At 40.3% G+C, this 13,842-nt stretch overlaps 1 protein-coding gene across 3 annotated transcripts in view; it reads left to right on the top strand.

The window, feature by feature from the left end:
* The window catches only part of LANCL2 (LanC like glutathione S-transferase 2), a 240,610-nt gene that overhangs the window by 205,652 nt on the left and 21,116 nt on the right, over nt 1-13,842 (top strand). For all 3 annotated transcript variants that reach the window (XM_036910340.2, XM_036910339.2, XM_036910338.2), the window contains exon 7: nt 5,733-5,909. In XM_036910340.2, the coding sequence (XP_036766235.2) occupies nt 5,733-5,909 (177 nt within the window). The remainder of the gene's footprint in view (nt 1-5,732; nt 5,910-13,842) is intronic.

The following is a 13,842-nucleotide window of genomic DNA, read 5'->3' as shown; positions in this document are numbered from 1 at the left end:
TCCAGATAAGCAAAGGCTGAGAGAATTTACCTCCCACAAACCACCTCTACAGTTATTTTGGAGGGACTGCTAAAGATGGAAGTGTTTCTGAAGCTAAATAGCTGTCAAGAGAGGGGGAAAAAAAAACCACAGTAAAGAAAGTAGAACAATTAATTACCAAGCAGATGCAAAATCAAATCAACTAACCCCAAAGTCACTCAAGGGATAGACAAAGAGTACAGAATATGATATCTAATATATAAAGAATGGAGGAGGAAGAAAAAGGAGGAAAAAAGAAAGAACCTTTAGATTGTGCGTATAAGAGCATACTAAGTGAGTTAAATTAAGACTGTTAGATAGAAAGGCAATTACCCTTGAACATTTGTTAACCATGAATCTAAAGCCTGCAGTGGCAATAAGTACATACCTAGCGATAATCACCCTAAATGTAAATGGTGTCAATGCACCAATCAAAAGACAAAATTACAGAATGGATTTTAAAAAAAGACCCACTTATATGCTGCATACAGGAGACTCACTTAAACCCAAAGACATACACAGACTAAAAGTGAAGGGATGGAAAAGATATTTCATGCAACTAAAAAGGGGACAAACACAGGAGTTGCAGTACTTGTATCAGACAAAATAGACTTCGAAACAAAGAAAATAACAAGAGGCAAAGAAGGACATTACATAATGTTAAAGGGGTCAATCCAACAAGAGGATATAACCATTATAAATATTTATGCACCCAACATAGGAGCACCTATATATGTGAAAAAAATACTAACAGAATTAAAGGAGGAAATAGAATGCAATACATTCATTTTAGGAGACTTCAACACACCACTCACTCCAAAGGACAGATCAACCAGACAGAAAATATGTAAGGACACAGAGGCACTGAACAACACATTAGAACAGATGGACCTAAATGGGATCTATAGAACACTCCACCCATAAGCAACAGGGAACACCTTATTCTCAAGTGCACGTGGAACATTTCCAAGAATAGATCATATACTAGGCCACAAAAAGACTCAGTAAATTAAAAAAGATTGAAATTGTACCAACCAGCTTCTCAGACCACAAAGGTGTAAAACTAGAAATACATTACGCAAAGAAAATGAAAAAGCCCACAAACGTGGAGGCTTAACAACATGCTCCTAAATAACCAATGGAGCAATGACCAAGTAAAAACAGAGATCAAGCAATATATGGAGACAAATGACAACAATAATTCAACACTGCAAAATCTGCGAGATGCAGCGAAAGCCTTGCTAAGAGAGAAGAATGTTGCAATACAGGCCGACCTCAGGAAAGAACAATCCCATATGAACAGTCCAAACTCACAATTAAAGAAACTAGAAAAGTAAGAATAAATGAGGCCCAAAGTCAGTAAAAGGAGGGACATAATAATCATCAGAGCAGAAATAAATAAAATTGAGAAGAATAAAACAATGGTAGCAGTATAAGCCAGAGCTAGTTATTTCAGAAAATAAACAAAATAGATGAACCCCTAGCCAGACTTAACAAGAAAAAAAGAGAGTATACACACACAAACAGAATTAGAAATGAGAAAGGAAAAATCACTACAGACAGCACTGAAATACAAAGAATTATTAGAGCATACTATGAAAAATAATTGCTAACAAATTGAATAACCTAGAAGAAATGGACTTTTTAGAAAAATACAACCTTCCAAGACTGACCTAGGAAGAGAAAATCTGAACAGACCAATTACTGGCAACAAAATTGAATTTGTCATAAAAAAAACTACCCAAGAACAAAACCCTGGACCAGATGTCTTCACCATTGAATTTTATCAAACATTTTGTGAACACTTAATACCCATCCTCCTTAAAGTTTTCCAAAATGTAGAAGAGGAGGGAATACTTCCAAACTCATTCTATGAGGCCTGCATCACTCTAAAACCAAAATCAGACTAACACAACACACCAAAAAGAAAATTACAGACCAATATCCCTGATGAACATAGATGTAAAAATACTCAACAAAATATTAGCAATCCGAATTCAAAAATACATCAAAAAGATCATCCATCATGATCAAGTAGGATTTATTCCAGGGATGCAAGGATGGTACAATATTTGAAAATCCATCAACATCATACACCAAATTAACAAAAAGAAGGACAAAAACCACATGATCATCTCCATAGATGCTGAAAAAGCATTTGACAAAATTCGACATCCATTCATGATAAAAACTCTCAACAAAATAGGTATAGAGGGTAAGTACCTCAACATAATAAAGGCCATATATGACAAACCCACAACTAACATCATAATTAACAGCAAGAAGCTGAAAGCTTTTCCTTTAAGATTAGGAAGAAGACAAGGATGCCCACTCTCCCCAGTTTTATTCAACCTAGTTCTGGAGGTCCTAGCCACGGCAATCAGACAACACAAAGAAATAAAAGACATCCATATTAATAAGAAAGAAGTTAAACTGTCACTGTTTGAAGATGACATGATATCGTACATAAAAAACCCTAAGGAATCCACTCCAAAACTACTACAACTAATATCTAAATTCAGCAAAGTTGCAGGATATAAAATTAATACACAGAAATCTGTTTGTTGCATTCCTATTCACTAACGAACAAGGAGAAAGAAATCAGGAAAACAATTCCACTCACAATTTTATCAAAAAGAATAAAATACCTAGGAATCAACCTAACCAAGGAAGTGAAAGACCTATACTCTGAAAACTATAAGACACTCATGAGAGAAATTAAAGAAGATACCAATAAATGGAAACACATCCCATGCTCATGGCTAGGAAGAATTAATATTGTCAAAATGGCAATTCTGCCTAATACCAACAGCATTCTTCAACAAACCAGAGCAAATAGTTCTAAAATTCATATGGAACCAAGAAAGACCCCAAATAGCCGAAGCAATCCTGAGAACGAAGTATAAAGCTGGGGGGATTATGCTCCCTGACTTCAAGCTCTACTACAAAGTCACAGTAATCAAGACAGTTTGGAACAGACTAGAGAGCCCAGATATAAACCCAAACACATATGGTCAGTTAATATACAATAAAGGAGCCATGGATGTACAATGGGAAAATGACAGCCTCTTCAACAACTGGTGTTGGCAAAACTGGACAGGTACATGCAAGAGTATGAAACTAGATTATTGTCTAACCCCATACAGAAAAGTAAACTCAATATGGATCAAAGACCTAAATGTAAGTCATGAAATAACAAAAGTCTTAGAAAACAACATAGGCAAAAATAAATCTCTTGAATATAAACATGAGCAACTTTTTCCTGAACACATGTCCTCGGGCAAGGAAAATAAAAGCAAAAATGAAAAAAATGGAACTACATCAAGCTAAAAGGCTTCCTTAGAGCAAAGGACACAATTAGCAGAACAAAAAGGCACCCTACAATATGGCAGAGTATATATAAATGACATATCCAATAAGGGGTTAACATCCAAAATATATAAAGAAGTCACACACCTCAACACCTGAAAAGCAAATAACCTGATTAAAAAATGGGCTGAGGATATGAACAGACAATTCTCCAAAGAAGAAATTCAGATGGCAACAGGCACATGGAAAGATGCTCCACATCGCTAATTATCAGGGAAACGCAAATTAAAACCACAATGAGATATCACTTCACACCAGTTAGGATGGCCAACATAGAAAAGACTAGGGACAACAAATGCTGGTGAGGATGCAGAGAAGGGGGAACCCTCCTTCACTGCTGGTGGAAATGTAAGGTAGTTCAACCATTGTGGAAAGTAATATGGAAGTTCCTCAAAGTACTATAAAATACCATTTGACCCAGGAGTTCCACTTACAGGAATTTACCTAAAGAAAAAAAGATCACAGCTCTCCTATGTCTATTGCAGCAGACTATAATACCCATGATTTGGAAGCAACCTAAGTGTCCATTAGTAGATGAATGGATAAAAAAGAGGTGGTATATATACATGCTGAAATACTATTCAGCTATAAGAGAAAAACATCCTAACATTTGCAACAACATGTATGGATCTAGAGAGTATTATGCTCAGTGAAATGAGTCAGACAGAATGACAAATACCAAATAATCTCCCTCATTTGTGGAGTAAAACAACGAAGCAAAACTGAAGGAACAAAACAGCAGCAGACTCACAGACTCCAAGAAGGGACTAGTGTTTACCAAAGGGGAGGGCTCGGGGGAGGCAGCTGGGGAAGGAAGGAGAAGCGGAATGAGCAGTGTTATGATTAGTACGCATGGTGAGGGGGAATCATGGGGAAGACAGTGTAGCACAGAAAAGACAAGTAGTGAGCCTGTGGTATGTTAGTATACTGAGGGACAGTGACTGCAATGGATTATAGGGGGGACTCAATACTATGGGTGAATGTAGTAACCACAGTATTTTTCTTGGGAAACCTTCATAAGAGTGTGTATCAGTGATATCTTTAAAATTAATAATAATAAAAGAAAAGGTACTAGTTAATTATAGCTCAGAAGTAGTTAGCATTTAGCTATGTGCCAGGCGCTGTTCTAAGAGCTTCTTGTATATTATTTCATTTTAATACAACAAGCAACTCAGATTAAAAAATAGTACCCTTTTGTAGTTGAAAAAAGTAACACATAAGAGGTTAAGTGACTTGCCCAAGGCCACATAGTTAGAAGATAATGGAGCTGAGATTCAAACTCAGGCGGTCTGACCACACAGCCTGCATCTCAGCTGCTTCTGTGACTGAGCATCCTCCTTGTGACCCTGGAGAGCAGGCTCTGTAGCCGGAACAGCAGCCGGGATGTGCACGTGCCTCTTGGCCCCCCTCCTGTGCCTGGAGGTCCTGCTCACAGGCCGTGCCTCCTTGCTTTTCCCGCAGCCTCACAGCCTCCTCAGCTGGGCGCCCCGGGGTTCCCCTCGTCAGTCACAGTAGCTGAATGCCATGTGCCACCTCGAGGAGATCATCTCCAATGACCCTTTTGCCTCTCATCCTTTTTCAAAAACTCGTTTGCGCCAGAATAGAACAAGCTGGCATGTGATCACTATTAACAGAATCAGAGGGAAGAACAGGGGAAAACAAGAAGCATCTGAGGAAAGAAAAGAACATTTAAAATGGAACCTTGTCAGCAAGAGACTGCCTCCCTTCACAAGCCTCGGCCTTCCCTGGACTCCTGGGCCTCCTGCGAGCCTCTGGGCACAGCGCTGTCGCATTCTGCAGCCCAGGAGGACTGTGGGTGCCTGCAGGAGTTTCGTGCAGGGTTCCTCATGACGGGTTCTGACAGACCTCCCCGCCCTGGCAGTGCCAGATCCACAGGGCCTTGCTGCTGGGTGGCTCGCCCAGGACACTGAGGGCTCCTCACCCGGATGGCAGGACATCGTGGAGTTACCAGTCTCTTGATCACCTTCTAAATAAGCAGAAGTTTTAGAGCTGTAAGTTTTAGGCCCCAGGAAGCACAGAATGATTTATTTATGACAAAACATCTTACCAAAGAAATCTGGTAGCTTTTATTTTAATTTTTTAAACTAAATTTTAGAATTATTTTTGTAAAACTATCAACAAGAAGGAGGGCAAGGAGAATGGATGGGTGGACAGTAGATAAAGACTGTAAGGCACCATGGTTTTGGTTTTGCTGGTCGTGTTTGATTTTACCCCAAGTGCCATTTCAGGTTTCCTAATGTCATGTAAGTTTCTAACCAGAAGGGGAATATATTTTGCTAACTCTATTGAAAACATCTTAACACTGCTTTGTTTTCATTGCCCAGGTTTTTAAAGAGGAAAAATACCTGAAGGACGCCATGGAGTGCAGTGATGTGATATGGCAGCGAGGTCTGCTGCGGAAGGGCTATGGCATCTGCCATGGGACTGCAGGAAATGGCTATGCTTTCCTTTCCCTTTACCATCTCACGCAGGATAAAAAGTACCTCTACCGAGCTTGCAAGGTAAGGATGCCTCTATCCAAACAACTTTTGTACATGCCAGAATGGACACGAAGCCCAAAAATACAACTCCTCTCCTCCTTTTAACTTGTTTCTCCAAACTCTGTGGTTCTTGTTTCTTCCGGCACAGCCTTGTTCCTTGCCTCTCCATGATGCATGATTCCATCTGTCAAGTGGGGCTAAGACACAGGGATGAGTTCTGAGGACACAAGTTCTAGAGTCACATGACCTGATTAGAATCATCCCCTGTGCCATTGACTAGCTTTATAGCTTTGAGTATGTCTCTTCTTAAAGCCTCAGTTTCCTCATCTATGAAATTGGGGAGAAATATCACCCACCTCCTATATTTGTTCCAAGAAGAATTAATTGAGATAATGTAATATGCAGATCATCTACAACTGCCCCTGCTTAAAATCCTCCAGTGGTTTTTCTCCCTGCAGTGTGACTGAAACCCAAACTGCTTCCCAAGTTCACAGCACCTGTTCACTTGCCCCTGGCTGCCTCTCCTCCACATCTTAGCCACTGTCTAGTCTAGCACATTCCACACCACAGCTGTGCTGCTGCCCCTTCCCAAGTGGAGCGCGCCATGTGTGCCTTTGAGTGTTTTTTAGTCTTTTCCTCTACCAAGAATGCTTTTCCCCTGAAATTTGCATGATGACTCCTTGTCACTCCAGTCTCAGCTTACATGGTGCTCTTAGAGCCTCTGAGATGTCAGAAGTGAAAGGGTAACCCAGCCATTCGTCGTGGAGTTGTTTCATGCATATGTTGCACCAGCAGAATATAAGGTCCGTGAACTTATTTGTCTAGGTACTGGTGTGGGGTGGTGACCCAGAACAGTGCCAGCACCAAGTAGAAACTTAACAAATATGCACAGAATGTATAAAAATGAAAGGCACAAAACAGGACTCAGTAAATGCTTGCCAGTGTTTTTATTACTACACACATTTCACAAAATATAGTTACCATAGACACAAGAAAAAGATGGAATGAAAGCAAGCCAAAATGCTCACAATGACCCTTGATAGAAGGGTGTTATGAATAACTTATTCTTTATATTTTTTGGACAATGAGCACCTGTCACTATTAAGAATCCTTTTCTCAACCCAAATGGAATAAATCCTTTCCTTCTTGGTGCCCTGAGACATACACATGCCAGGAGAAATGCCCACAGTCAGAGAGGAGCACACAGGACATTGTAGGGGCACATGGAGAAGGAGATACCCAACCTGGACATCCCTGAGAAGTTAAGAAGTAACACCTGGACAAGACCTAATGGGTAACTAGAAATTCAGCAGGGGGGATGGGAAGTGTTGAAAGGAGAGGCCTGAAAGGTGTGAAGCACCAAGCAGAACCCTGTGGAATTCATCTGGATGGAGCAGAGCAGCAGATAGAGTCCACAAGGTGAGGAGCAGCTTGACTTGGTGATAATTATCATAGCAGATGATTAAACAAATGGGGAGGATTGGAAGGACTTAATGGAGGGTGAGATGCAGCTGGTTTTGTAAAGATGAAGAGTGTTTCAGGTGGGTCAGGGGCAGCCTGGGGAGGTGGGTAATTGCCCTTGCAAAACCACAGTGCCGCATGGTCATGAGACTGAGTGCCCCAGTGCTGGGCACGGCAGAGGGCAAAGGAGAAGGCAGACAGGAACGCAAAGTCCTTTTGACAGTGGTTCTCAACATTGGTTACACATGAGAATCACTAGGAGCTTTACAGGAGTACCTGCACCCTACCCCAGACAGGGAGGGGGTGCAGGCCCCAGGAGTGTCCAAGGCCTGGGTATTCCAATAATCAGCCAGTGTGTATGCTGATCTGGAAAGGGGGGGTTCACAAGGGTTTCTGATACATGTTCAGACTCTTCTCATAAATCATGATCATAGCAGAAAGAGTGAGTTAGATGTTACATTTCCCCAAATTGATGTTTTGTAACTAACATAAGAAATGTTGAGTTATAAACCAAGACACTGGTTCTGATAAAAACAGAAAAGAGAGGCTTAAAGATGGCAGTGTGAGAGGTGAGACAGAAACATCCTCCCAAAACCACATATAATATGAAAATACAGCAAATACAACTAATTCTGAAAGAGCAACAGGAAAGGAGGCCGTGACAGACTGTCTACATCTGGGGAAAGAGGAGACCTTACAGAAAAGCGTAAAGTACCAAAGCCATGACCTGGCGAGACCCAAGCCCTTCCCCAACCCAAGCTTACTGGAGGAAGAGAAATGGAGCAGGGAGTGGGTGGAGGCCTAGGACTGCTGAACACCTAGCCCTGGAGATCTCCTCTGGCAGCACAAACCTACATTACATGGTGCTCTGGAAATAAGTGGGGTTGGAAAAATAAGTCAGGCAGAATACTTAGAGAGACTGAGACCCAGCCACCTCTGGAAAACAGGTAACCAAAACCAGCAGCTCTGCGACAAAAGAAAGGTGGGCACTCTAAGATTTCCCAACAGCGAGAGGGCTGATAAAGGGGCAAGGATTGCACAGAGTTTGCTGCTCAGGAGAAAGGACAGGTGGACAAAATTGTCCTGGTGCACCCAGCCCAGCAGGTTGGGAACTTTAAGGAGCTTCAGGTGCTCCATTGCCCTGGCTGGCAACACAGCCCCAAGGCCCACCACGGTGATACGCAGCCTGCTGCTCCCTCCCAGCCAGCACAGCCCCACAAACCTGCCCCTGCCATTGCACTGGGCCAGCCAGAGGGCAGCCACACCTATGGCAGCTATAAAGGTGTAGCATAGAGACTCCTCTCTGTGCACTGAACTCACTGGCCCTGTCAGTGGACACAGTCACTATAACCAAGAAGCAGGAGAGAGCTATTTGCTCCTGAAAGGCACCAGTGCTGCTCACCTACGACCCCTGCCATCACTCCAGGGGTGGAGCAGCTTCAGAGAACAGAGCTTCTGGGCACTAGAGGGTGCCACCTGCACCAAGTTACTATTACAAATATGAAATGGCAAAAGAAACTGATACAAACCAAAATCCCACCAACACTAGAAAAAGGGCCAAGTGAAACAACTCGCCAGTCTTCCTGAAAAAGATTTCAAAATAAAATTCATAAACATGCTCATGGAACTACAAAAAAATATTCAAGACTTCAGGGCGGAATTCAAGAATGAGGTAGAAACATTGAACAATACAGTATCCAAAATGAAACATACAATGGAGGTATTTAAAAGCAGATTAGATGAAGAAGAGGAGATGGTAAATAAAACAGAAATTGGAGAATAGGAATACAAAGAAGCTGAGGCACAGAGAGAAAAAAGGATCTCTAGGAATGAGAGAATATTAAGAGAACTGTGTGACCAATCCAAAGGGACAAATTTATTTGCCTTATATGGGTACCAGAAGATGAAGAAGAGAGAAAAGGGACAGTGAGGGACCACTCACTCCAAAGGACAGATCAACCACACAGAAATTAAATAAAGAGACAGAGGCGCTAAACAACACATTAGAACAGAAGAACCTAACGGACATCTACAGAACACTCCATCCAAAGAAGCAGGATACACATTCTTCTCAAGTGCACATGGAACATTTTCAAGAATAGATCATATATTAGGCCACAAAAAGAACATCAGTAAATTCAAAAAGATTGAAATTGTGACAACCAGGTTCTCATATCACAAAGGTGTGGAACTAGAAGTAAATTACACAAAGAAAATGAAAAAGCCCACAAACATGTGGAGGCTTAATAACATGCCCCTAAATAATCAGTGGATCAATGACCAAATAAAAACAGAGATCAAGCACTACAAGGAGACAAATGACAATAATTCAACACCACAGAATCTGTGGGACACAGCAAAGGCTATGCTAAGAGGGAAGTATATTGCAATACAGGCCTACCTCGGGAATGAAGAACTATCCCAAATGAACTCAAACTCACAATTAATGAAACTATAAAAGGAAAAACAAATCAGGCCCAAAGTCAGTAGAAGAAGGGACATAATAAAGATTGAAGCAGAAATAAATAAAATTGAGAGGAATAAAACGAAAGAATCAATGAAAGCAGGAGCTGGTTCTTCGAGAAAATAAACAAAATAGATAAACCCCTAGACATGAAAAAAGAGAGTCTACACACACAAACAGAATCATAAATGAGAAAGGAAAAATCACTACGGACACCACAGAAATACAAGGAATTATGAAAGAACACTATGAAAAATTATATGGTAACAAACTGGATAATCTAGAAGAAATGGACAACTTTCTAGAAAAATACAACCTTCCAAGGCGGACCAAGGAAGAAACAGAAAATCTGAATAGACCAATTACCAGCAAGGAAATTGAATTGGTAATGAAAAAAACTACCTAAGAACAAAACCCCTGGACTCGAAAGTTTCACTGCTGAATTATATTAAACATTTAGTGAATACCTAATACCCAGCCTCCTTGAAGTTTTCCAAAAAGTAGAAGAGGAGGGAATACTCACAAACTCACTCTATAAGGACAAAATCACTCTAATACCAAAAGCGGGCAAACGCACCACAAAAAAAAGAAAATTACAGACCAATATCCCTGATGAACATAGATGCAAAAATACTCAACAAAATATTAGCAAACCAAATTCAAAAATACATCAAAAAGATCATCCATCATGATCAACTGGGATTCATCCCAGGAATGCAAGGATGGTACAACATTCAAAAATCCATCAACGTCATTAACTACATCAACTAAAAGAAGGACAAAAACTACATGATCATTTCCATAGATGCTGAAAAAGCATTCAAGAAAATTCAACATCCATTCATGATAAAATCTCTCAACAAAATGGGTATAGAGGGCAAGTACCTCAACATAATAAAGGCCATATATGACAAACCCACAGCCAACATTATACTTAACAGCGAGAAGCTGAAAGCTTTTCCTTTAAGATCAGAAACATGACAAGGATGCCCACTCTCCCCACTTTTATTTAACATAGTACTGGAGGTCCTAGCCACGGCAATCACACAGCACAAAGAAATAAAAGGCATCCAGATTAGCCAGGAAGAAGTGAAACTGTCCCTGTTTGCAGATGACATGGTATTGTACATAAAAAATCTTAAAAGAATCCACTCCAAAACTACAAGATATAATATCTGAATTCAGCAAAGTGGTGGGATACAAAATTAATACACAGAAATCTGTTACATTCCTATACACTAAGGATAAACTAGCAGAAATAGAAATTAGGTAAACAATTCCATTCACAATTGCATCAAAAAGAATAAAATACCTAGGAATAAACCTTACCAAGGAGGTGAAAGACCTATACCCTGAAAACTGCAGGACACTTTTAAGAGAAATTAAAAGAGGACACTAATAAATGGAAATTCATCCCATGCTCTTGGCTAGGAAGAATTAATATTTTCAAAATGGCCATCCTGCCTAAAGCAATCTACAGATTCAATGCAATCCCTATCAAAATACCTACAGTATTCTTCAATGAACTAGGGCAAATAATTCTAAAATTCACATGGAATGACAAAAGACCCCGAATAGCCAAGGCAATCCTGAGAAGGAAGAATAAAGCAGGGGGAATTATGCTCCCTGACTTCAAGCTTTACTACAAAGCCACAATAATCAAGACAATTTGGTACTGGCACAAGAACAGACCCATAGACCAATGGAACAGAATAGAGAGCCCATATATAAACCCAAGTACATATGGTCAATTAATATACGATAAAGGAGCCATGGATATACAATGGGGGAAATGACAGGCTCTTCAACGGGTGGTTTGGCGAAACTTGACAGCTACATGTAAGAGAATGAAACTGGATCACTGTCTAACCCCATACACAAAGTAAACTTGAAATGGATCAAAGACCTGAATGTAAGTCATGAAACCTTAAAATTCTTAGAAAAAAATATAGGCAAAAATCTCTTGCAGTTAAACATGAGCAAGTTCTTCATGAACATATCTCCCCGGGCAAGGGAAACAAAAGCAAAAATGAACAAGTGGGACTATATCAAACTAAAAAGCTTCTGTACAGCAAAGGACACCATCAATAGAACAAAAAGACATCCTACAGTATGGGAGAATGTATTCATAAATGACATATCCAATAAGGGGTTGACATCTAAATTATATAAAGAGCTCACACACCTCAACAAACAAAAAGCAAATAATCCAATTAAAAAATGGGCAGAGGAGCTGAACAGACACTTCTCCAAAGAAGAAATTCAGATGGCCAACAGGCACATGAAAACATGCTCCATATTGCTAATCATCAGAGAAATGCAAATTAAAACCACAATGAGATATCACCTCACTCTAGTTAGGATGCCAACATCCAAAAGACAAACAACAAATGTTGGCAAGGATATGGAGAAAGGGGAACCCTCCTACACCGCTGGTAGGAATGTAAACTAGTTCAACCATTGTGGAAAGCGTATGGAGGTTCCTCAAAAACTCAAAATAGAAATACCATTTGACCCAGGAATTCCACTCCTAGGAATTTACCCTAAGAATGCAGCAGCCCAGTTTGAAAAAGACAGATGCATCCCTGTGTTTATCGCAGCACTATTTATGATAGCCAAGAAATGGAAGCAACCTAAGTGTCCATCAGTAGATGAATGGATAAAGAAGATGTGGTACATATACACAGTGGAATAGTATTCAGCCATAAGAAGAAAACAAATCCTACCATTTGCAACAACATGGATGGAGCTAGAGGGTATTACGCTCAGTGAAATAAGCTAGGCGGAGAAAGACAAGTATCAAATGATTTCACTCATCTGTGGAGTATAAGAACAAAGAAAAAACTGAAGGGACAAAACAGCAGACTCACAGAACCCAAGAATGGACTAACAGTTACCAAAGGGAAAGGGACTGGGGAGGGTGGGTGGGAAGGGAGGGATAAGGGGTAAAATAGGGCCTTACATTTGGTACACATAGTGTAGCGGGGAGGGACACGGGAAAGGCAGTATATACAGAGAAGAGAAGGAGTGATTCTATAGCGTCTTACTAGGCTGATGGATAATGACTGTAATGGGGTACGTGGGGGGGAGTTCATAATAGGGGGAGTCTAGTAATCATAATGTTCAAGTAATTGTACATTAACAATATCAAAATAAATAAATAAATGAAAAACAATGTAAATAAAGCACTTTGCACAGTGCTTGACACATAGTAAGTGCTTGCTAAGTGGAAAAAAAGAAGGAACAGCAAATGCTGGCACGGATGTGGAGAAAGGGGAACCCTCCTACACTGCTAGTGGGAATGTAAATTAGTTCAACCATTGTGGAAAGTACAATAATGTGGTTCCTCCAAAAACTAAAAATAGAAATACCATTTGACCTAGAATTCCACTCCTAGGAATTTATCCAAAAAAAACAAGATTCCAGATTCAAAAAGATATTTGCATCACTATGTTTATCGCAACACTGTTTACAGTAGCCAAGATTTGGAAGCCACCTTAGTGTCCATCAGCAGATGAATGGATAAAGAAGATGTAGTACATTTACACAATGAAATATTATTCAGCTGTGAGAAGGAAACAAATCGTACCATTTGCAGCAACATAGATAGAGCTAGAGGGTATTATTATGCTCAGTGATATAAGCCAGCTGGGGAAAGACAAGTATCAGATGATTTCCCTCATTTGTGGAGTATAACAATGAAGCAAAACTGAAGGAACAAAACAGCAGTAGACTCACAGACTCCAAGAAGGGACTAGAAGTTACCAATGGGGAAAGGTGAGGGAGGGCAATTGGAGGGGTGGCTGAAGGGAATTGAGCGGCATTATGATTGGCACACATGGTGTGTGTGTATGTCTCAGGGAAGACTTAACACAGAGAAGGGAAGTAGTGACCGTGGCATCTTACTACGCTGATGGACAGTGACTGCAATGGGGTGTTGGGGGGACTTGATAATATGAGTGAATGTAGTAACCACAATGTTTTTCATGTGAAACCTTCATAAGAGTGTATATTAATGATACCTTAATT

This window comes from Manis pentadactyla, chromosome 7 (assembly GCF_030020395.1).
Source record: "Manis pentadactyla isolate mManPen7 chromosome 7, mManPen7.hap1, whole genome shotgun sequence".
Taxonomy (NCBI): domain Eukaryota; kingdom Metazoa; phylum Chordata; class Mammalia; order Pholidota; family Manidae; genus Manis; species Manis pentadactyla.
The sequence above is the reverse complement of the archived record's forward strand: the minus strand, read 5'-3'. Positions and strand labels throughout refer to the sequence as shown.